General features: G+C 51.9%; 4 protein-coding genes and 1 long non-coding RNA gene across 10 annotated transcripts; 3 read left to right on the forward strand and 2 right to left on the reverse strand.

The window, feature by feature from the left end:
* The first annotated feature begins 8,100 nt into the window (after positions 1-8,100).
* kif2c (kinesin family member 2C) lies at positions 8,101-13,427 on the forward strand. Of its 2 annotated transcripts, none has more exons than XM_029831518.1 (23): positions 8,101-8,235; positions 8,409-8,523; positions 8,676-8,741; positions 8,817-8,911; positions 8,995-9,096; positions 9,524-9,572; positions 10,037-10,183; positions 10,306-10,422; positions 10,534-10,631; positions 10,729-10,824; positions 10,906-10,960; positions 11,035-11,197; positions 11,278-11,368; positions 11,446-11,509; positions 11,590-11,681; positions 11,792-11,934; positions 12,017-12,230; positions 12,338-12,448; positions 12,581-12,648; positions 12,725-12,803; positions 12,878-12,958; positions 13,038-13,131; positions 13,276-13,427. In XM_029831518.1, the coding sequence occupies exons 3-23, from the start codon at positions 8,681-8,683 to the stop codon at positions 13,335-13,337; spliced, it is 2,082 nt and encodes a 693-aa protein (XP_029687378.1). In that variant the 5' UTR covers positions 8,101-8,235; positions 8,409-8,523; positions 8,676-8,680; the 3' UTR covers positions 13,338-13,427. The 2 variants fall into 2 exon arrangements, with proteins under 2 accessions (XP_029687378.1, XP_011617790.1); XM_011619488.2 differs by lacking the exon at positions 8,101-8,235 and adding an exon at positions 9,651-9,686 and having other exon boundaries at positions 8,411-8,523.
* Positions 8,226-8,995, reverse strand: LOC115248040 (uncharacterized). The gene is made up of 2 exons (XR_003887070.1): positions 8,645-8,995; positions 8,226-8,463 (listed from the first exon to the last, which is right to left on the reverse strand). It is a non-coding gene; the product is annotated as an uncharacterized lncRNA (long non-coding RNA).
* A 730-nt stretch (positions 13,428-14,157) lies between the features above and the next one.
* Positions 14,158-17,424, forward strand: selenot1a (selenoprotein T, 1a). Its single transcript, XM_003978184.3, has 6 exons — positions 14,158-14,298; positions 14,841-14,951; positions 15,628-15,754; positions 16,022-16,109; positions 16,210-16,367; positions 16,491-17,424. Exons 1-5 carry the CDS (start codon positions 14,159-14,161, stop codon positions 16,329-16,331), a joined length of 588 nt encoding a protein of 195 aa, XP_003978233.3. The 5' UTR covers position 14,158; the 3' UTR covers positions 16,332-16,367; positions 16,491-17,424.
* A 220-nt stretch (positions 17,425-17,644) lies between these two features.
* Positions 17,645-20,184, reverse strand: LOC105418795 (uncharacterized). 4 transcript variants are annotated; one of them, XM_011619489.2, is made up of 10 exons: positions 19,916-20,180; positions 19,700-19,827; positions 19,458-19,583; positions 19,272-19,364; positions 19,051-19,202; positions 18,915-18,979; positions 18,663-18,826; positions 18,489-18,571; positions 18,240-18,398; positions 17,645-18,170 (listed from the first exon to the last, which is right to left on the reverse strand). In XM_011619489.2, exons 2-10 carry the CDS (start codon positions 19,724-19,726, stop codon positions 17,945-17,947), a joined length of 1,095 nt encoding a protein of 364 aa, XP_011617791.1. In that variant the 5' UTR covers positions 19,727-19,827; positions 19,916-20,180; the 3' UTR covers positions 17,645-17,944. The 4 variants fall into 4 exon arrangements, with proteins under 4 accessions (XP_011617791.1, XP_029686466.1, XP_029686465.1 ...); XM_029830606.1 differs by having other exon boundaries at positions 18,245-18,398; positions 19,700-20,184; XM_029830605.1 differs by having other exon boundaries at positions 19,700-20,180.
* Positions 20,185-20,429: 245 nt separating this feature from the next.
* On the forward strand, positions 20,430-22,241 carry LOC101078885 (uncharacterized). Of its 2 annotated transcripts, XM_011619491.2 has the most exons (4): positions 20,434-20,734; positions 20,804-20,923; positions 21,374-21,495; positions 21,565-22,241. In XM_011619491.2, the coding sequence occupies exons 1-4, from the start codon at positions 20,470-20,472 to the stop codon at positions 22,150-22,152; spliced, it is 1,095 nt and encodes a 364-aa protein (XP_011617793.2). In that variant the 5' UTR covers positions 20,434-20,469; the 3' UTR covers positions 22,153-22,241. The 2 variants fall into 2 exon arrangements, with proteins under 2 accessions (XP_011617794.2, XP_011617793.2); XM_011619492.2 differs by lacking the exons at positions 21,374-21,495; positions 21,565-22,241 and adding an exon at positions 21,027-21,078 and having other exon boundaries at positions 20,430-20,734; positions 20,804-20,954.
* The last annotated feature ends 1,165 nt before the right edge of the window (positions 22,242-23,406 follow it).

Consider the following 23,406-nt stretch of genomic DNA (forward strand, 5'->3'; position numbering starts at 1 on the left):
ACTCCTGGACTCCCAGACTCCTGGACTCCCAGACTCCTGGACTCCTGGACTCCCAGACTCCTGGACTCCCAGACTCCTGGACTCCCGGACTATTGGACTCCCAGACTCCCGGACTCCTGGGCTCCCGGACTCCCAGACTCCTGGACTCCTGGACTCCCAGACTCCTGGACTCCCAGACTCCTGGACTCCCGGACTATTGGACTCCCAGACTCCCGGACTCCTGGGCTCCCGGACTCCTGGGCTCCCGGACTCCCAGGCTCCCGGACTCCTGGGCTCCCGGACTCCCAGGCTCCTGGACTGTATATGACCTTCACGCAGAAGAGATGATTTATTTCAAGGACATGAGACGTTTTAAGAATTCTATAAATCTATTTGTATATACTATTTTAATACTAAAAAGAAGGAAGCTATTTAAGAGTACTGTATAACTTGGGTATACTCGTGTAAAAGATGTAAATGTTGGTTTCTGTGGCTGGGTGATAATGCCCCCCCGCCTCCACAGTGTATAGAATCACAGATGTTGTTCTAAGTGTGAGATGTCCGTGCACAGAAGTGATGTGATGTTGAGATTTTAGGCTATTGATCACACGTCTGTCTGATTTATTTCTTTTGCTGCTACAGTCATTTGCCTTAATAATGCAGTACCCCCCCCCCCCCCACTGTGCCTTCGTGTTGTGGCAGCAGAGCTCAGCCCGACCTTCCCAACACCTTCCCCCCCGTTACGCCTCGCACGCCAGGGCTGCTGCGTGCACGCGTACGAGTGTTCCTCCGACGTCCTCAGCAGTTTTTACTTGAAGGGGCCGTGATGAGACCGTTTCTTCTCCAGTGTTCGTAAGCTCCACAGCGGTGTCCCGATCGTTGCCTCTCCTCAGATCAAAGGGGGGGAACCTGGTGTCCCGATCGTTGCCTCTCCTCAGATCAAAGGGGGGGAACCTGGTGTCCCGATCGTTGCCTCTCCTCAGATCAAAGGGAGGGAACCTGGTGTCCCGATCGTTGCCTCTCCTCAGATCAAAGGGGGGGAACCTGGTGTCCCGATCGTTGCCTCTCCTCAGATCAAAGGGAGGGAACCTGGTGTCCCGATCGTTCCCTCTCCTCAGATCAAAGGGAGGGAACCTGGTGTCCCGATCGTTCCCTCTCCTCAGATCAAAGGGAGGGAACCTGGTGTCCCGATCGTTCCCTCTCCTCAGATCAAAGGGAGGGAACCTGGTGTCCCCATCGTTGCCTCTCCTCAGATCAAAGGGAGGGAACCTGGTGTCCCGATCGTTCCCTCTCCTCTTCTCTACCGGCTGGTTTGGACGTGTCCACTCGTCTGGACTCCTGAGTTGCCCCTGGTGACGCCACTGTCCCTGGTTCCTTGGGGTCTTTGGTCTCTGTTGTCCACTATGGTCTCATCACCGCCGGCTTACATCCTGCACCAGATTTTCCTTCTTCAGGGTCGTTTTGCTCCGAGTGCAGCTTGAATCTCTGTAGACATGAAAACGGTTCAGAAGCTACAGTTGTGATCAAAGCACCGTTTCCACTCTGATGGGACCTGTTGGGGGGGGGGGGGGGACTCCTGCATTGGTTTATAGTTTATTTCAGAAAAAAGAGAAATTGTTAATGTCATGCCATAAATTATTTATATGAAAGATTTATTTTTGTAGTTTGTACAGTCGTTAGTATCTAGACGGAAGTTCTATTTTTAAAGAGTGAATATATATTATATATAATTATATCTATTTGTTGGCGAGTTTGTTTTCATTGTGCTTGCATTTTGGGATGGGGGGGGTTGACAACACTTTATTGCAAAGGTCTTATGGGGCAGAGCAAAGGGGGGGGGGGGCTAGAGGGCAACTGTGGAAGGGGAAGGAAGGCGTGTAGGACTGTGTTCCACCTTCATCTTTGAGCTTCCTCAAAACTTCCTGCTTCAGAAAATGTTCTTGATGTCTGAAACACTGTGACTTCTGAAAACTCTGCTCAAAACCAATGTGTGACCGTTCTGTTCCCTCACCTGCTCTAGAAGATGAACTAACAAAATAAATGGAATCTCAAAACAAGAACGTGACTCTGGCGTCGTTGCCTCTTCAAACCCTCTGACCCTGTCGTGACCTCAAAGGTCAGCGCTGTTATCTCCAATCAGTGTCACAAAGTTTAGCTTAATTTGCTGGTTAAATGTGCTGCTAGTGTTGTTGCTATGGTTACAGCTAGCTCCACAGCAGCTCTGCTTCCTTTGGGCTCTTTTGGAGCTGACATCAGGCAACATGCGTGTGTTGCTAAGCAACACGAGTCATTCCAAGTCAACCAGCTTCAAGGTGCTCTGAGTGAGGTGCAGGTCTGAATAGAAAATGACCCCCAAAACAGCCGTGTTACCTGTGAGCGTCACGCTTCGGATGCCAGAAGCTTTTCAGTGCACTTCTGGGAGGACAGAGGTGTTCCCCACCAAGGTCTTCACGCCCATGTGACACACCTGGCGCAGGAGGTCAGAGGTGTTCCCCACCAAGGTCTTCACGCCCATGTGACACACCTGGCGCAGGAGGTCAGAGGTGTTCCCCACCAAGGTCTCCACGCCCATGTGACACACCTGGCGCAGGAGGTCAGAGGTGTTCCCCACCAAGGTCTTCACGCCCATGTGACACACCTGGCGCAGGAGGTCAGAGGTGTTCCCCACCAAGGTCTTCACGCCCATGTGACACACCTGGCGCAGGAGGTCAGAGGTGTTCCCCACCAAGGTCTTCACGCCCATGTGACACACCTGGCGCAGGAGGTCAGAGGTGTTCCCCACCAAGGTCTTCACGCCCATGTGACACACCTGGCGCAGGAGGACAGAGGTGTTCCCCACCAAGGTCTTCACGCCCATGTGACACACCTGGCGCAGGAGGTCAGAGGTGTTCCCCACCAAGGTCTTCACGCCCATGTGACACACCTGGCGCAGGAGGACAGAGATGAGAAGCGCCTCAGCTCTCATTCACCTGGAGGTCACCTGGATCCTTGTTATGACTCGTCTCTCTCACACGCAATTATTTAAACCTGACATCGTCCTGACAAGCGTGCCCCCCCCCCCCCCCCCCCCCCCCCCCCCCCCCCACACACACACGGCACCTCTGCCTGCACAGACACACTCGCTCACACACGCGCCCACCTGTGTAGATGAAAGGTGGATGCTGTAAATTCCTGCCTCACACACACGGCAGCTCCTCGCTTGTCTGAATCTGATACCTTTTCCTTTGAAGTGGCTGTCGGGCCCCTCACGCCCCCCCCACCCCCCCCACCGGCGCTGCTCACACCCCCCACCGGTGCTGCTCACACCCCCCCACCTGTGCTGCTCACACACCCCCCCACCGGCGCTGCACACACACCCCCCCACCTGTGCTGCTCACACCCCCCCACCGGCGCTGCTCACACACACTCACCGGCGCTGCTCACACCCCCCCACCTGTGCTGCTCACACCCCCCCACCGGCGCTGCTCACACCCCCCCACCTGTGCTGCTCACACACCCCCACCTGTGCTGCTCACACACCCCCACCGGCGCTGCTCACACACACCCCCATCGGCGCTGCACACACACACTCCTACCTGTGCTGCTCACACCCCCCCACCGGCGCTGCTCACACACACCCCCACCGGCGCTGCTCACACCCCCCCCATCGGCGCTGCACACACACCCCCACCTGTGCTGCTCACACACCCCCACCGGCGCTGCTCACACCCCCCCACCTGTGCTGCTCACACCCCCACCGGCGCTGCTCACACACCCCCCCCACCTGTGCTGCTCACACCCCCCCACCTGTGCTGCTCACACACCCCCCCACCTGTGCTGCTCACACACACCCCCACCGGCGCTGCTCACACACCCCCCCACCTGTGCTGCTCACACCCCCCCACCTGTGCTGCTCACACACACCCCCACCGGCGCTGCTCACACCCCCCCATCGGCGCTGCACACACACCCCCACCTGTGCTGCTCACACACCCCCACCGGCGCTGCTCACACCCCCACCTGTGCTGCTCACACCCCCACCGGCGCTGCTCACACACCCCCCCACCTGTGCTGCTCACACCCCCCCACCTGTGCTGCTCACACACCCCCCCACCTGTGCTGCTCACGCCCCCCCACCGGCGCTGCTCACACACCCCCCCACCGGCGCTGCCCACCCCTCCACCCCCCCAGTACTGAAGACGTTGGCTTCGTGGATCATCATGAACATCAAGATTGGGACTCAACGGAGCTCGCTCTGATACCGAGCCAGCTTCCCTGGAGGAGGGACTGGCCGGGCCAGGTCTTCCTCAGCCTGGGGGGGGGGGGGGCAGGCAGGGCTGGGGGGCAGGGATGCTTTGTTCCAGGCAATCATTCGGACAGGCGGGAGGGCTCGTTTATTTTAAATAAACAGGAACCAGCATGATGCTCTTTTAATTGATTCATTCTGTGCTGTTTACACAAGACTCTAAATATGAGGCTGTGGGGGGGGGGAGGGGGGTATTTGTGAGACTGTGACTGCTGGTCTGGTGGCCTGGTGGTCTACTGGTCTGGTGGTCTGGTGGTCTACTGGTCTGCTGGTCTGGTGGTCTACTGGTCTGGTGTTCTACTGGTCTGCTGGTCTACTGGCCTACTGGTCTGGTGGCCTGGTGGTCTACTGGTCTGGTGGCCTGGTGGTCTGCTGGTCTACTGGTCTGGTGGTCTACTGGTCTGGTGGTCTACTGGTCTGCTGGTCTGGTGGTCTACTGGTCTGGTGGCCTGGTGGCCTGGTGGTCTACTGGTCTGGTGGTCTACTGGTCTGGTGGTCTGCTGGTCTACTGGTCTGCTGGTCTACTGGTCTGGTGGCCTGGTGGTCTACTGGTCTGGTGTTCTACTGGTGTGCTGGTCTACTGGCCTACTGGTCTGGTGGCCTGGTGGTCTACTGGTCTACTGGCCTACTGGTCTGGTGGTCTACTGGTCTACTGGTCTGGTGGTCTACTGGTCTGGTGGTCTACTGGTCTACTGGTCTACTGGTCTGGTGTTCTACTGGTCTGCTGGTCTACTGGCCTACTGGTCTGGTGGTCTACTGGTCTACTAGTCTGGTGGTCTACTGGTCTGGTGGTCTACTGGTCTACTGGTCTGGTGGTCTGGTGGTCTACTGGTCTACTGGTCTGGTGGTCTACTGGCCTACTGGTCTACTGGTCTGGTGGTCTACTGGTCTGGTGGTCTACTGGTCTACTGGTCTGGTGGTCTACTGGTCTGGTGGTCTACTGGTCTACTGGTCTGGTGGTCTACTGGCCTACTGGTCTGGTGGTCTACTGGTCTGGTGGTCTGGTGGTCTATTGGTCTGGTGGTCTGGTGGTCTACTGGTCTGGTGGTCTACTGGTCTGGTGGTCTGGTGGTCTACTGGTCTGGTGGTCTACTGGTCTGGTGGTCTGGTGGTCTACTGGCCTGGTGGTCTACTGGTCTACTGGTCTACTGGTCTGGTGTTCTACTGGTCTGCTGGTCTACTGGCCTACTGGTCTGGTGGTCTGGTGGTCTACTGGTCTGGTGTTCTACTGGTCTGCTGGTCTACTGGTCTGGTGGTCTGGTGGTCTACTGGTCTGGTGTTCTACTGGTCTGCTGGTCTACTGGTCTGGTGGTCTGCTGGTCTACTGGTCTGGTGGTCTGGTGGTCTACTGGTCTGGTGTTCTACTGGTCTGGTGGTCTACTGGTCTACTGGTCTGCTGGTCTACTGGTCTGGTGGTCTGGTGGTCTACTGGTCTGGTGGTCTACTGGTCTACTGGTCTGGTGGTCTACTGGCCTACTGGTCTACTGGTCTGCTGGTCTACTGGTCTGGTGGTCTGGTGGTCTACTGGTCTGGTGTTCTACTGGTCTGCTGGTCTACTGGTCTGGTGGTCTGGTGGTCTACTGGTCTGGTGGTCTACTGGTCTACTGGTCTGGTGGTCTACTGGTCTACTGGTCTGGTGGTCTACTGGCCTACTGGTCTACTGGTCTGCTGGTCTACTGGTCTGGTGGTCTGGTGGTCTACTGGTCTGGTGTTCTACTGGTCTGCTGGTCTACTGGTCTGGTGGTCTGGTGGTCTACTGGTCTGGTGGTCTACTGGTCTGGTGGTCTACTGGTCTACTGGTCTACTGGTCTACTGGTCTGGTGGTCTACTGGTCTACTGGTCTACTGGTCTGGTGGTCTACTGGTCTGGTGGTCTACTGGTCTACTGGTCTACTGGTCTGGTGGTCTACTGGTCTACTGGTCTACTGGTCTACTGGTCTACTGTGTGTGTGTGAGATTTGTTTGATTTGTTTAAGTCAGGTCACAAGATCAATAAGGACTGAGTGTGATGCAGGTTCCAACCACCAGGGGGCAGCGTGAGGGAGCTTGAACTAGCTCACGGTTACAGCAGCTTTCATCCATCTCAGGAACTGATCTGGCTCTGGTTCCTGGGCCACACAACATGTCAGCAGTCTTGTTACCTGGCTGTCATGAATGTGATCTCCTCAACGGGGGGTCCTGGCCCTGGAGGAGCTGATCTCTCACCGTCTTACCGCTCTGACCACGTGGCCACGCAGGAACAGATCTGGGTTCAAGTGCTGGGCCACCTCTTTAATAACACGGTAATAAACAAGATCAGCAGCTCAGGTCAAGAAAGCGATGATGTCACCATAAAAGAGGCACCTGAAACTGAAGCCCAACTCAAACCAGCTCCAGCTGCTCCCTGGGAAAGGTTACAGACGGCTCATGATCCTGGTGCTGAGATGTTTGTGGGGTCAGAGCTGGTCCTGACAGTGGCAGCAGCATTAAAGAGGTTAATGGTGAGATTAAGGTACAACAAACGTCAACATTTCAGTCATAAAACAGGCCTCCAAGTGGTCTCCAAGCCAGACCTGCAGGTAAGCTGCAGCTGTGTGTGCAGTCGGCCTGCCTGACCCCCCCCCCCCCAGTGCCCCCGGACCCAAATAAACAAGCTATGGTTGGAGAAAAAACTGAAAAAATGTCATCTGCCAGCTGGACCGATGAAGGTACCCTGGCTCCGGGCCCCGGGTGGCTCCGGGCCCCGGGTGGCTCCGGGCCCCGGGTGGCTCCGGGCCCCGGGTGGCTCCGGGCCCCGGGTGGCTCTGGGCCCCGCTGGGGCAATAGCGCCCCCTGGCGGATGCAGCGCGTGTATGACTAAATGAAGAAAAACAAACGTTCTTAAATGACTCTCCTGAGCCGTGTAACTCCTGCACACCTCCTCTGTGCTGCTGCGTCTCAAGAACCTTCCTGGGTGGTTGATAAATGTTCTCACGTGCACCATACGCACGCGTGTTTATTTAGTCTGTGTGGAGGGAAAGAACCACAGTCTGCCAATTTTCTTTACGCTGAGAAAATATGCTGCCGGACAGATGGAGGAAAACGGGACAAGAGACACCAGCCCGTCTTCAAACCAGCCAGCACAGCAACGCTCAGCAGGACCACAGGGGTACGCTGGTACACAGGGGTACGAGGGTGCGCTCACACCTGGAGGCCTCGGCAGCAACGGTGCCTAATGATCACTGGAATTCTTGAAATATGATTGATCATCAATCACTTTCGAACTCATTATATTTTGTGTTTTTTCCTGTTCAATAGGTCCAGTTATTTTTTTTAAAAGAAAAGAAAATGGACGACTATGATGAAGTTGTCTTATTAGCTTTACACACACACACACACACACACACACACACACATGCATACATACACATACACACACACACACACACACGCACACATACATATCTGTGTAGACTGTAGAGGGTCAGACTGTGAAAACACAGTGGGAGGAGTGGAGTGATTTACCACCCACTAAGTCACTGGTGGAGGGGTTCTGGGGGTTCTGGGGGTTGGGCTGCTCACAGGAAACAGTTGTGGCTCCATCCCAGGCCTCACATCAAGCAGCTCTGGGCCACCCAGACACCCACAGACAGACCCACCAAACAGCCTGGCTGGGCCGACTGAAGGGATCTGTTTATTTTCATCCTTTAGTGGTGCGTGTGTGTGTGTGTGTGTGTGTGTGTGTGTGAGCACATGCTGTTTATTGATTCTTGTCTGAGATGTGGTGTAAACATACCAGTTTAAGGCAAAAAAAAAACTAAAATGAGAAACAAATGAGAAGAAGGGAAGACGAACGTGTAACAGTCGTGACGCCACACCGGGCTGGTGACGTCACACACTGGACAGGGCGGTTGTGGCAGGTAGCAGAAGTTGGTTGAAGAAAGGGACAAGTCCTGGACTGGAGAGAGTAAAGGGATTTGGAACCATTTAGCAGGATCCGACGCAAAGATTCAGGTATTTAATTCTGATATGAGGTGTGCCTGACATGGAAAAGTTTAAAACAACATTTTTAAGAATGTGTCCCTTTCTCTAGAAAATTCGAGTTCTGATTGTAATTCGAAAGAACTGTGAATATCGTTGTCCTCATTATTGTTGTTTGTATTGTTTCTGTGTTTCTTCCATTTCAGTCCGGGGAACTGCAGGGCGGCTGGCGTCCACCAGGGGGCGGACATGGTTGCGATCCTGTTGGACATCAACGAAGAAGAAGTTCAAATATTTAGCGGCGTTCCAGTTGGTGCGAAGGTGAGTTTGCACGATTTTAGTCTTTAAGAGTAGTAACTCAGAGTTGAAATAGAAAGCCTTTACATATTTGTTCCAGTAGTATGTATATTTACCACAGCCTCGGGATGGTTGCTAACGTTACCTGAATTCTGACTTCGTCGACAACCTTACAGAACAAATGGAGAGCGCCTTGTCCAGGTTCCTGGTTGGACTGTCTGTAAAAATCAGCCGCAGCGATGGTGAGAAAAGTTCCGCCTCACGACTTAATGGTGCTCCGAATGCATTCCAAAGCCTTTCTGCTGCCTGGCTAACAGGTCGCGTCCATTCGGCCACGGTCACGTCCGCGAACGGTGACAAATGCACGGCGATGGTGGAGTGGTACGAGAGGAAGATCTGCCGAGGGAAGGAGGTCGGTGGGAATGCTGCCTGCACACAATACCGAGCAGCAACCTCCCTGAGATTCCTGACGAGCACACATCTCATGCGTTCCAGATCCAGGTGACCGAGTTATGTGCCCTCAACCCGGAGCTGCTGGACCACATCAACAATGTGCTGGGCAACGCTGCTCCACCTGCCCGCCCCGCTCCTGACAAGGTCAATGTTGGGCTGTTGTTATGATCAGTGATGAAGGAATGTGCCTATAACAGCTACTGTGGGGTTGCCTTAAGACTGGGTGTGCATTATTGGTCTGTCACTATCAAGCTTTTACTTTGCACTTCTCATTGAACAGCAAGACAAAATAAATCTTTACAGAAATTAGATGATCAACACAGCATAATAGAATACTGCAAACAGTTAAGAGAAAAGCACAGGCACAAGCGTACACCTAACCCGAACCCTGAAAAGATCCAAAGGAAAGGTGTTGCAGCACTGAGGACACGAGTGAGAGACGGGCCAGTCGTCCACACCGAGGGGTGCCGCTCTCCCCCCGGGACGTCCTGCCACGGACCACACGCCGACCCAGATGCCAGCGGCATTCCCTGGCTCTCCTAACCTGTCTCTGCTACTCTGTCCCTACCAGAGGTACGAGGGTCGCCTGCGCTCCTCCAGGATACCTGCCCCAATGGCCTGTATGTACATATGTCCCGTCTTTGTTCATGTTCCAGTCTGTATAGCGTAGCTCTCATTAGCTTGTTTCCATTTAAAAGCCTCTGTTCCAGCTGTCAACAATGCTGAGGAGTCAGGTCAGCAGGCACACGGCCTTTTAAACTGAATCGGGGATTAGCCTGGCACTGGGTTTACACGATTGAATGAAATGTACTCGGAGAACTGATCACAGTGCGCTTGCTGCTGGTTATGTATCAATATCATCCTTGGTTTCTTTACTGCGCTCAACTGTAATTTCTTTATGGGAATAAGAGGAGCTCACGCGTTTCTGTCTCTTGGTCTGGTTTTAGTCCTGGTTTAGGGTGGCAAGCTTCTCACTTTTGTCACTTAAAATGGACAAATCACAACCATTAATCTATTTATCTGCCCCACTGCTGTTTATCTGCCCCACTGCTGTTTATCTGCCCCACTGCTGTTTGTTTGACAGATGGCAGCAAATCTCAGGTCAGGCAGACGTGCGTGTTCCAAACTCCAGCTGCTGATCAGGCTCCTGCCGAGACCTCTGATGTGTCTCAGGAGAAAGCCGAGACCGTCCTCCCTCACCTCCCTCTGGCTCCGGCGCTCACAAAACCTGGTTGGTAGCAATCTTCAAAATGGCGAGAGCGAGGGCTGAAACGGGGGCAGCTGGCCCCGGTGTTCCGCACGGCCTGATGTTTCTTGTTTTCCCTCTTTTGTGTATCGTCTTGCCTTATTCAGGGAGTTCGAGTCGGTCACATAGGAAGGAGGAGTCTAAATCCGCGCTGGCGCTGATGCGTGAGACGGTGAAGGAAAACGATGAGCCAGAGAGGATGCCTCCACCACCTGCAGTCAAAGGTCAGCACAAGCATATTTATGGCTCCTCTGGTCGAACAGTCGGCTTCTCTCTGGCGTAAAACTGCCGCCTGCCCAGAATAATAAAGGTTCTGTCCGTGTTCTGTTCGGTAGGCAGAAGGAAGTCTGTGGCTCCCCCAGAGCTCCACAAGGGCAACAAAAGGCTGTCTTGTGTTGCGAAGCCCCCGGACGTGCAAACTAAGAGGGGAAAGGTGCAGATATTTCATTCCTTGTAACATTTGTTCTGATTTGAAATGGCTCACTTGGGTTTCTCTATCATTCACATTGTGTTTGCCATTTTCTTATTAGTTTGGAGAAGCTTCTCGACCAAACCAGAAATTCTACGAGATGATCCAGGACTTCAGAGAGACCCTGGAAGTAATTCCATTATCATCGAACAGCAGCGTAAGGTCTTTTCCACAGCTCGGTTCATTTGGCATTAAACCCGTATTCATGTGTTCATCCCTCACGTCCCTTCACGAATAGGTGGAACCCCGAAGAATCTGTGTTTGTGTTCGGAAGCGGCCTCTCAACAAGCAGGGTAGGTTCCACCTGAGCGTGGCGGGAGCAGCAATATTGAGGCCTGCCTCCGCTGATGAAGACCTTCTGTTGCAGAGATGAACAAAAAGGAGATAGACGTGGTGTCGGTGCCAGGACAAGGTGCCCTGCTCGTGCACGAGCCCAGGCAGAAGGTGGATCTCACCAAGTACTTGGACAACCAAGCGTTCCAATTCGACTACTCCTTTGACGAGTCCGCCACCAACGATCTGGTCTACAAGTAATGTTTTTTTCATGGCATATTTCTCCTTATTTGTCTGTTTATGCTGAAGGTGCATTTTCTCCTTTTTCACGTGGTAGGTTCACAGCCAAACCTTTGGTCCAGTCCATGTTTGAAGGAGGGATGGCCACGTGCTTCGCCTACGGCCAGACAGGAAGTGGGAAGACTCATGTAAGAAGTCTGCCTTGCACGCGGCGTTCACCTCGAGCGGTTTAATTGTACACGTTTTGCACGTTTCCCCCCTCTAGACGATGGGAGGAGACTTCACAGGGAAACAACAGAACAGCAGTAAAGGAATTTATGCCTTTGCAGGTAGCAAAACGGCACAATAAAGTTGTTTTAAGTCGAGCTCGATGGCAGAATCACAACTTGATCTGTCTTTCCTCCTAAAGCCCTGGAGGTTTTTGCACTCCTCAACCACAGGAGGTTTTCAAACCTGGATCTGTCTGTCTATGTCAGCTTCTTTGAGATTTACAACGGAAAAGTAAGAAGGCGTCCGTCTGCCCAACGGACTCACTGAAACGATTCAAAGGTAACATCGCCCCAGTGGGGCAGGACGTCCCTCAACAATAGATGAATTGTGCTTGGATTCAGGTTTACGACCTCCTGAACAAGAAGGCCAAGCTGCGAGTCCTGGAGGACGAGCGCCAGCAGGTCCAGGTTGTGGGCCTGGAGGAGGTCTGTGTGTCCACAGCAGAAGACGTGGTGAAGCTGATCCAGCTGGGCAGCGCGTGCAGGTACCTCAGCACGGGCCCGTCGGTGCCTCTGCCCGTCGGAGCTTCTTCCACGAACGCACAGACCTTTTCCCTCTGTCCTTAGGACATCAGGCCAGACCTCAGCCAACGCCAACTCCTCCCGCTCTCACGCCGTCCTTCAGGTCGTCCTCCGCCGCAATGACCGCGCCACCACCCTGCATGGGAAATTTTCACTGGTGGATTTGGCCGGTAACGAGCGCGGCACGGACGTCAGCAGCAACGACCGCAACACTTTGGTGGAGACGGCAGAGATCAACCGCAGCCTGCTGGCCCTCAAGGTAGACTAAGGTTCCTCAGGAGCAGCAGGTTTCCTCTGTTAGGACCCCGGTGATCTGGATTCCTGCTTGAACTTGTTCTGACTTCCTGTTCCCTCTCGTGCCTTTAGGAGTGTATCAGGTCACTGGGAAAGAACAGTGACCACATTCCTTTCCGCATGAGCACTTTGACCAAGGTCCTTCGGGATTCCTTCATTGGAGAAAAGTCCAGAACCTGCATGGTATGTGTCTGTGGTCTGATCAGCTCACAGGGTCTGATCGAAAATGACAAACATCAGCGTGTCTGTGGGTGTGGGTGTGGGTGTGTGTGTGTGTCAAGTACTCAACTGGTGTTCCCCTTTGTTGCTCCACAGATTGCCATGGTGTCTCCAGGCATGGCTTCATGTGAATACACTATGAACACACTACGTTATGCTGACAGGTTCCGTTTTAGACTAGATTTTGACTTTTAGAATACTGACCAAACTGGAAATCTTGATATTTGCTTCTCTTTACAGAGTGAAAGAACTGAATTGTAATTCTGCCTCAAGTGCAGCATCAAAGACCCAAGAGCCTGTAAACAGCTCAACAGAGGAGGTAACCCTGCCCGTGATCATGCGTACCAGCAGAAATGTGTCAGTCCTCATTTCCTGTGTGTGTGTGTGATCTAGGAGTCTGTCGAGGACACCAGTGTGTTCGACGCCATATCTCAAGTCACAGAGTTGGAGGAGAAGGTCTACGTGGAACTCAGGGTAGAGTTGGTTCTTCTTTACAGGGAATGATTGTAGTCAGAGGCGTCCCACGTCCTCACGTCTTCCCCTTTGTTTACAGAAAGTAAATGAGTTTGTCACAGCCATGGAGCAAACTTCATACAACATCAAGACAGAACTTCCTGGGCTGCTGGATCATTCCCGTAGAATCTTGGGTATGTACAAATGGTGGCTCGAGTGTCTTTTAATTTGGCATGAAAATCATATCTCACAGCTTTTTGATTCGTTTACCAAAATGAACGTGTGTGCTTCAAATGGTGCCTGTGCAGATGTCCCAGTGTGTCGTCTTTCTTTGCCAGATACGCTGATGGCTTTGCAGACAGCAGTGGAGCAGGAGAGTCTGGCAATCATGAAATGCTGAGATGACCCCATCAGTGTTTCTGCTACTGCTCTTTTAACACATTTGTTTGAAATTTGGACTGATGGTTTAAATAAACGTATTCACACACCATTGCTGTCTAAAATGCTACAAGTTGTACTGGAACTGGAAATGGGTTGAACTTTAGGCTCCATACAATTCAGTCTATCACTGCTTGCTCAATGACTAAAGAGGAATAGTAGTTTGTGTTTATAAAGTTAATCTGACACGGCCAAACTTCGGCCATGTTATGCGGCCTCTGAACGCGCCATGGCCTCCGCCGCCACAACACTAGGTGGCGCCAGAGCGGCCGCGGCTCATGAATACAGCCGGTGAGGAAGAGAACCCACCTCCGCCGCCACAACACTAGGTGGCGCCAGAGCGGGCGCGGCTCATGAATACAGCCGGTGAGGAAGAGAACCCACCTCCGCCACAGCACTAGATGGCGCCAGAGCGGGCGCGGCTCATGAATGCAGCCGGTGAGGAAGAGAACCCACCTCCGCCGCCACAACACTAGGTGGCGCCAGAGCGGCCGCGGCTCATGAATACAGCCGGTGAGGAAGAGAACCCACCTCCGCCGCCACAACACTAGGTGGCGCCAGAGCGGCCGCGGCTCATGAATACAGCCGGTGAGGAAGAGAACCCACCTCCGCCACAGCACTAGATGGCGCCAGAGCGGGCGCGGCTCATGAATACAGCCGGTGAGGAAGAGAACCCACCTCCGCCGCCACAACACTAGGTGGCGCCAGAGCGGGCTCGGCTCATGAATACAGCCGGTGAGGAAGAGAACCCACCTCCGTCGGAGCGGTGCAGAGCTCGAGCAGATGGCCATGAAGTGGTTGCGCTTTTCGCTCCTGACTTTGGGCGTTTTCTCGCTATGTTGCGCCACGGCGGGTGACAACAGTGGCGTGAAGAAGATGAAAATGCAGTTTGCTACGGGGCCCCTGCTCAAGTTTCAAATCTGGTGAGCAAAGGAAAAAACTGGCGAGTCACTGCGAGCTAGCTTAACGGCCAGGCTAACAACATCCCGGGCCAGAGAGGCGCTGCTGGGTGAAAAGGAATAACTAAAGGGGGGGAAACTCGTAATCGCCTGCTAATTTAATCACAACATGTGTATGCATATATCGAGTTGGTCTGGATATTAAGATTATAAGCTTCGCGTGTGAATCTAATCGATAAGGCCTCACTTCCGCTCTCCAACATGGCTTAAACGTTAAGAATTGTGTCATTTGTGATTGAGACACTTAAGCTTCACATTCGTCTGTCTAAATGAGCACACTTCGCAAAGTTTCATTTCCTCTCAAGGTTTTAATGTGTGCTTCCATCGTTCTGAGCAGCATTTATCAAGGTGAAAGTTTACGGGTTACACTGGGGGTAGTTTATGTAATTAAAGCCAATTTAAAAGAAGAAAATGGGTTGTGGTGAAGCTTCCCCGCTGGAATAAATAAGTAAATATAATTGTAAAAACTTCTTGAAATCCTTCTCTGACCCTGTCTTTCCTCCCAGCATATCCTGAGGGTACAAGCGGGTGTTTGAGGAGTACACGCAGGCCCTGTACCAGCGGTACCCAGACATCCGCATTGAAGGGGAGAACTATCTTCCCATGCCCCTCTACCGGTAAGGAAGAAAGCCCCCTGTCTTTTCACAAGTGGCTTGAATGGCACTATTTAAAAGCTGCCGGAGATTAGCTGTGATTAGAGCGAGGAGATGGAATTCTGCAGCGGCCTGATCTCAGCCTGGATTTGTCTGTGCTGGTATTACGGCCCTGAGACGCAGCTGTCGGCCCCAAGCAGTAAAAACTGGGGGTCAAAGTCCAGTTTTCTTGTCGTGGATCATTTACTTGTTACTCTTTTGGCTTTAACAGAATATGATCAACCATTTGGGTTCGCGACTGACAAAAATTCAGGCTGACAAACGGCTAACAACGTAAAACGATTTATGAGTTGGTTCATTCCAGATGTAGAAGAAGATGGAGAGCACTGCTACGAAGCTTTGAGACCTCCTGAAATGAGAGAAAAATAATCCCTGAGGTTGTGTTGAAGCCTCTGGAAGATTCTCTAATGAACACACCTGAGATGTGCTCCACTGAGACCAGACAGTGTTCTGTGTTGGTTCCCTGGCAGGCAGCCCCCTACAGCCGCGCCCCCCTGCTACCCATCGTATCGTTAGCGTGGAACACGCGTCCTGTCCAGTCCAGAGCAGCAACCAGCTGGTCGCACGCGTCCGGCGCCAGCTCAGTCTGGAGAATCAAACATTCAAAGACATTCAGCTCCACCTTCTTGCTCTCCCGTAGGCACGTAGCTTCCTTCCTCTCTATGTTCAAACTGGTGGTGATTGGACTGATTATTGTCGGCAAGGACCCGTTCGCCCTCTTTGGAATGCAAGCCCCAGGCATCTGGGAGTGGGGCCAAGGAAACAAGGTGAGTCTGGCTCCCGCTGCATCGCCTCCAACCTTCTGATCTGCATCCCTCAGCTTTTGATGTGCATGCATAACCAGGCCGTTTCTGGACCACTCATTGGTGCTAGTTTACATTTGACCTACATTTGACCTCCAGGTCCACAGCTAGTAGTCCCCAGGGTTACAGACACCCGGGCTCCCAGCCAGGACGTGGTCTTGATAACGTTGCAGCAGAGCGTACGTGCACCTGTGTGAACACCTGTGTGTGTCCCCTGTGGGCTGTTTCCAGGTGTACGCCTGCATGATGGTGTTCTTCCTCAGTAATATGATTGAAAACCAGCTGATGTCGACGGGAGCTTTTGAAATCACATTCAATGGTGAGTTCTTCACGGCCAGACGTGCACTAATGGAGGCTCGTACGTTTGCCGCGTGAAACGCTCGAATGTTGTGAGTTTGACTCCGCCGTTGTTCCCCCAGATGTGCCCGTTTGGTCCAAACTGGAGTCGGGTCACCTGCCATCCATGCAACAGCTCGTGCAAATCCTGGACAACGAGATGAAGATGAATGTTCACATGAACACAAGAGCGCACCACTCTTAACCCTGTTCCCCTCTGGCTGGAGTTAAAGCCCCCCCTGTGAGCCCAATGTTCTCCTTTTCCTGTGTCCTCAGGGACGGTCTCATCACACCAGCCGCACCTGAAGGTCACTCCCTCGGCCGGGCCGCCTGGTCTAAGGTCGTCTCCTTTCTTCTTTTTTAGGTTTGAGGTGGGTCTCCCTGTGGGCCGTGACGTGATGTTTATGAAGGTCTGTGCTGAAGGCAGGAAGACTGCTGGCTCTGACTGGATGTCCCTCATCACTCCTCACTACGCCCTGTAGAGACGCCCCGCCCCGACCCTGTAGGGGGGCTCGTGGTGCCGCGGTCTCCTGCTGCACGTCTCGTCCTGTTAGCATCAGTGGCTCCCAGGAGAGTTGTCCCCTTCCTGTCTGTAGCTTGTTGCACTCACATTCATCTACCGTGGCCGTTTCCACCCACACTGTCGGATCAGCGCTCCTCGCTTTGTTTCCACTGCATGAACAGTACGCTGCCCCCCCCCCCCCAATCTGGCAGGGTGCCTTACCCGAGCAGAGTCAGGACCACCTTGTTCATCTCTGCTAAGGCTTTTGGTGCTGTTGGCTCTTGTCATCAGACAGAAATTGGGATCCTTTTTTAATCACTGCCTGGCTGGCGCCGTAAATCCTCCGGCCAATCGGAGCGTTGCAGTGTCCTAAAGTGTCAGCCTTTAATCATGAGAACAATAATTAGCCATTTCATTTAGGGCAAAAAACAATTAACGACTCAAACGCAGAAACAACTAAAAGATTAAATCTATGCTGGGAAAGAGGCAGCTGCTTTCTGGGGAACCTGGAAGAACAGGGACCAAATAAAAGGTACCAGGTACTTTTTCCTCAGTGGGAACACGACGCGAGGGTGGAGGAGCGCCGATGGGTCGGTGGAAAGGCGACGTTGTTCCTTCATCCCACTGAGCCATTTTAGATGTTAATTCAAAGGTAGATTAGCCCGGTAGAAAAGCCACTTAAATCTCATCACTGTTGTGGAAGTAACGGCTGTCTTGATGTGATTTCTGAATAATTTTTATATTGATGACGTGAAGGAGGCTAAGAGGAGGAATAAAAACTATCCTAACTATTTAAGAAGCTGTGGTCTGATTTGGTGCCGGGTGCTGGTCTGGCTGTAATATGATGGTTCCCCTGGAACCGTCCAGCCATCTGCTGGTGGTGACGTATTAGGACCTCGCTGAGTCCATTACAGGACAAACGGATTAGGAATGCGCCTGACATAATCCAGACAGGACCCACAGGCATCACTGGAACAACTATTGTTTGGTCTGAGGGAGAAATAAAGGCTTCGATCTTGGCTTTTCAAGCATCTCTGCAATTTTAATTTTAATGGACCAACGCTTTCAGAAGTCTAATTTTACTAGATGACCTTTGGGACAGAATCGCACCATCTCTTCCAGAGATGGGAACCTGGGTTACCTAAAGGGTTCTTCGATAATCAGGTGCTCCTGAAGCTTCTCTGGACCTGGACAGACTAAAGCCATGGCCACGGGCTGAGAAGGGCCCCGGGGAACCTGGGACAGGCCTCATCTGTGACTGGTGTCAGTCTGGTGTGTTTACAGTGGCGCTGGTACCCCTCTGGACACGAGTGGATCTACAGGCAGCATCTGCCCACGCTCAGCTGCACCGCTTCACCACACGCTTGGAAGGCCATGAACACCTGTTTCCGCCCCAGGATCTGGACCTGAATCTTTTCGTTGAGGCTGAGGTGAAGGGGGTCCAGGACGGTGGGAACACGGCCAATGCCGCTCCAGTTCCACTGCCGCACCTTGGTCCCATCCTGCTCCAAACACCGACCGCCCCAGTTGCTCAGGTTCAGCCTGCAACAGAGCGGCCACATGCAGATACAGAACCCCGAGCTTTAAGAGGTCCAGCGCGACGGGTCTCACCATACGTTTCTGTTGCCGTGGTAACACGTGGCCCTGCCGTCAGAGTGGAATATGGCTCGGGTCGATTCTCTGGCCGCGCTGCTCTCATCGTACACCATGCAAACCTTTGCGTTGTCTTCTGTAACCATAACAACAATGGCCAGGGAACCCGAAGGATAACTGGTGCAGAGGCCATAAGGATCAGAACCACAGCTGCTCATCAAACACACATGAAGGATTCATGTTGCTGCTGTTATCAGAACCGGATACAAGAGCTGAGCAGAACCATCAGAGAAGGCTGTGAGAAGTCTGGTTCCACTGGAATAATTCTTCTGTGCAAAGTCTGGCCCAGTCTGTAACCAGAAATAGCATCCTGTTAGCATCTGGACCACGCTGGCTTGAGCCGGCATCCAAGGTCATCAACAACACAAAGACGGCGCTCACCTGGTAATCGCAGATGCCGAACTCGGGGGGTTTGTGGTCCAAAGACGGACCCGGCGGCGGCTCGTTGTCTTTTCTTCCGAAATGCTGCTGGGCCACTCTGCGAGAATAAGCTGTCCAGCATCTTTCTGGAGCCCGGGACAGTCGGAAGCTGAGGGCGTGTGATGCTGGGGGACAAAGGCAGAGCTCAGGCTGCCGCTGCTCATCCTCACCCTCACCCCAGCAACACACTCGTGCAGAAGCAGCTCCACTCACAGCCGTCCGTCACCAGCGCTGGTTGAACGAACACCTCCTCAAAGATCACCTCCTTGGGCTGCGCGCTAATCAAAGAAGCAAATTTAATGGGCCTTCTGTTCCATTTGATTGGGATTTTAAAAAGTTAAGTTTGTACTCAAAAGCACAGTCCCAGTCCATGTCGAACTGGTGGAGATCTCCTATCTCGGCTGCCAGGGATGTGAGACACCTGCCTCCAGCCATACACCTGTCCTCTTCCAGCAGCTGGTACAGCTGCTGCCGCTGGACGCAGCAGAAGCTCAGAGCTTCCTAGGGTGGACACGCATGCAGCTACGTCAGCATCGGCTCTTGCTGGTTCTTTTCATGGATTCAGTTCACCTCAGGCCACCGTTCCCAGGACAGCTGCAGTAAAGGTTTGGCATGTTGTCCACAGTACTCGCAGTCGGCCGGGTCCTCTGCCGAGGACCAGTGCTGGACAGAGCAGCAGGTACATACAGGACCATATACTCTATATATACACACAGGTGACTATATACATATCTATAAGAAATCTAATGGCAGTACCACAGCACGAACAGTTGCTGAGCTCATTGTGTGGTCGGGCTCCCGTCGGTACCGCAGGATTCCTGCTGCTCCAGTAGAAAACCGGTCATAATCCTTCCCACACTCGGTCTGGTCTACTGGGATCCTCTTAACAAGACCAAAGAAGGCAGAACGAGTCCAGTCCTCAGAAACTGGGACTGAGCGCCTCTGCCCCTGGGCCAGGCACACACAGAATCAAGTGTCTTTTGTTGTCAATATCTCACCTTTTTGCAGTTTGAATTTGTTTCCATACAACTGACTGGTTGAAGTAGATCACAAGTGATGACGAGGGCGGTCGAAACCCAATGTAACAGAGTCGTGCAGCTTTGAATCAAAGATCCTTTGATCCTGTCTGTAATTGCCACTTTTTAGGTGATTATCAGTCTTGAAAGAACATCGATTGTTACATGAGTAGCTGCTTTACGATGCAAAGCTCTTACTTTGAGAAGCAAAACCTTAATAAAGTCTTTATATCACTTCCAACCATTTGTCTGTCGCACTTCTTACAAATCTCTTATCGCTCACACCAGTTTCACAGCAGAACCTCGACAAGTGAACCTTCTTCTGAACCACCTCGGGTAGCACTTTTGTCTTGTCCTCGCTGAAGACAGGAAGGTTGACAGCCAGGAACGCACTCACCGGTCACCCTGCCTGTTGTCGGTTACCATGGAGATAGAAGGTGAACCCGCCGCTGCTGCAGCTGAAGCCAATGACCATCAGTGATCAACCCGCAGGTGAAGCCAATGACCATCAGTGATCAACCCGCAGGTGAAGCCGATGACCATCAGTGATCAACCCGCAGGTGAAGCCGATGACCATCAGTGATCAACCCGCAGGTGAAGCCGATGACCATCAGTGATCAACCCGCAGCTGAAGCCGATGACCATCAGTGATCAACCCGCAGCTGAAGCCAATGACCATCAGTGATCAACCCACAGCTGAACGCTTGAAAAGCGCCGCTTCAGGCATCAGTGTGTTGTTTCCAGGAGTTACGATGGCAACCAAAGGAAAAAGGAAGCGCTCCTCTCTTTGCTTGGCTGTGATTCTTTTCTTCGTTTCGCATTTTGCGCGAACGGCGGAAAGTTTTCGGCTGAGTAAAACAGAAAAAAGCGCAGCAGCGGCGGATTTCAAGCCCGGGAGGATCGTGTTCGGGAATATCTTTGACAAAACGTCCGGAGTCGACGCGCCGGTCGAGGATGGAGCCCACATCTCGCCCTCTTCCACAGAGGGGGACGTCAACTACCAGAGCGACAACTCTGGTTAGGATCACCGATTCATACTTTGCTCAACTCGGACATGGCTAATTCAGATGTAATCTCTGTTAACAGGCCTCCAAACCCACATTCCCGATAACATGAAGTTCATGAACCCTTCTGTGCTGTGCGGTCTGAACAAGATGAAGTTCATGGCTCAGGGAGCCGATGCCCAGCAGTTTTCGATGGATCCAGGTGAATTTGTCTCGTCTACTACCCTGCAGAGGTGAAATAACTTGGTTAGTCTTGCACTGAGTGAGTTGGCTCTGGTTTTGTAAATCATTATGCTTCCATGCAGTCTTTGGGGGCTCATGATGCCAATTCGCCTGTCATAACAGCACGGTGAGCTGGGTAAACATTTTAAATGGCTGGCAATAGAAAATGCCAACTGTGCTGCTCTTGCCTCCATGCAATGGAAAGGAGGCTTCTCCACCCCCGTCCAGCAAGAAGCCCAAAAGACCATGTCTTCAAGGAGAACTGCTGGCTTGGGAAGCTATGAACAGGAGTGGAAATGAAGCCCAAGTCTTTAAACTTGTCCTTGACCCTCAAGATGTCTGCTCAGATTGTATTGGAGTAAAAATGTGCAAGTGGTTTAATTTCAGCTGTTTCTAATGGTTTTGTAACTTCTGGTTTCATCTTTCACAGGAGCTTCTGGACTGCCTGTACCACTACCCAATGTCTCCCCCAGTTGTGGCTATGACACACAGTGGAATTCCCCTTCACTGTCCATGGTAGTTCCTTATAATGGCTGTTTCATGATTATCACGGTAAGGCTAGCTGATTGATCAAATGCTTGGATAACATCAGCATTTGTTGAAATTTGAACTCTTTCCTAGGGTGGATACTACGTGCTGCCGATGCTTTGGTACAACATACAGTTTTCACTGTGGTGCCCAATGTCTTCATGGGGTCAGCCACCTCTGCTGCAAGCTGCCGCCACAACCCCCCCACCGGTGTCACAGCCTCAGTATTATCCTTTCTGGAACGTTCCTTTTCAGATGCCTCAACATGTCAAACATCCCCCCTGGGGCTTTCCTTCTGGGCAGATGCCTCAAGCCATGCCGTTCCCAAACCTGCCTTTCTGGAATCCCCATTTTTACCCAACCACAATGCCAAAAACCACAACCACACCTCCATCTCAGACAAGTACTTTGCCAAGCCCTGGTGGACAGGTCCCATTTAATCCTATACAATTCCCCTATCCATGGGGTTTTCCGATGTTTCCACCAGGTGGTGCGTTCCCAGTTAAAACAAAGCCTAATCAGCCGATACCTCCATTTGGTGCTGGTTATCCCTCCCCTTACCAATACAATGTTCCAACTATGTTCAATCCTTTTCACAACCCTCCAGCAAAACCCAACCACCCCCTATTTAAATTTCCCCCACATGGCCATTTTCCAATGAAATTGCCATACCATTCTTAATTTGACACTGCATTTCAAAGATGTAGGGAGCTGCATGTTACTGAACTTTTCAACATGTATTGACCAATAAAGTTAAAATCCAGAGTAAACGTGTCCTGACTTGTGATTTACCTCTTTAAAAGGTTCATTTAAAATTTCTTTTGGTTTGACTTATGCTGTTTTGCCTTGGCTGCGTTCCTGAGATTAGATGTTCTCAGGCTCTAGAAATGCCTGGGAACTCATTGAGATGCCTGAAGCGCTGTAATATTTGTATCTTTAATTGGTTCTATTGCTAAATACATTTTGAAATTGGCATTGTTCTTCTTGACGTCTTCATTCAAAGAACACGTGGATTGGCAGTGACACACGTGAGGGACTGCGATCCAACACAGGTTATGTACCCCGGTCCTACAAGGTGGCAGTAATTAAGCCGTTGCTTAAAAAACCATCACTGGATCCCGATGTATCAGAAAATTATAGGCCAATATCCAACCTTTTTATCTCTAAAGTTCTAGAGAAGGTGGTGGTGACTTGGTTACTGGAGCACCTGCAGAGAAACGGCCTGTTTGAGATGTTTCAGTCAGGCTTTAGAGCTCATCACAGCACTTCTTAAAGTCACTAATCTTATAGCTTCAGATCATGGACTGGTCTCTATGCTGGACCTCAGTGCTGCTTTTGATCCAGTTGATCACAGCATCCTGTTACAGAGACTGGAACATGTGATTGGGATTAAAGGGACAGCACTAGACTGGTTTAGATCATACTTATCTGATAGATACCAGTTTGCTCATGTCCATGGTGTTCCCTCCTCATACAGTAGGGTTAGCCATGGAGTTCCTCAAGGTTCTGTACTCGGACCAATCCTCTTCACATTGTACATGCTTCCCTTAGGGAACGTTATTTGGCAGCATGGGATAAATGTTCATTGTTATGCTGATGACACTCAGCTTTATTTATCCATGAAACCAGAGGAGACAGAAGTTAGTGAAGCTCCAGACCTGTCTTAAAGACAAAGTCCTGGATGTCTTCAAATGTCCTCCTTAACCCAGGAAAAACTGAGGTCATGGTGTTTGGTCCTGAACCTCTCAGGGATAGATTAGATCACATGATCACTCTAGATGGTATCTCATTAACATCTAGTCTCTCTGTGAGGAATCTAGGAGTAAGTTTTGATCAAAATCTCTCCTTCAACTCCCACATTAAATTAGTCTCTAGAAGTGCCTTTTTTCACCTGAGGTCAGGAAGCTACTGACCCACCATGATGCTGAAAAGTTA

The sequence above is a fragment of the Takifugu rubripes genome, chromosome 22 (genome assembly GCF_901000725.2).
Source record: "Takifugu rubripes chromosome 22, fTakRub1.2, whole genome shotgun sequence".
Classification (NCBI taxonomy): domain Eukaryota; kingdom Metazoa; phylum Chordata; class Actinopteri; order Tetraodontiformes; family Tetraodontidae; genus Takifugu; species Takifugu rubripes.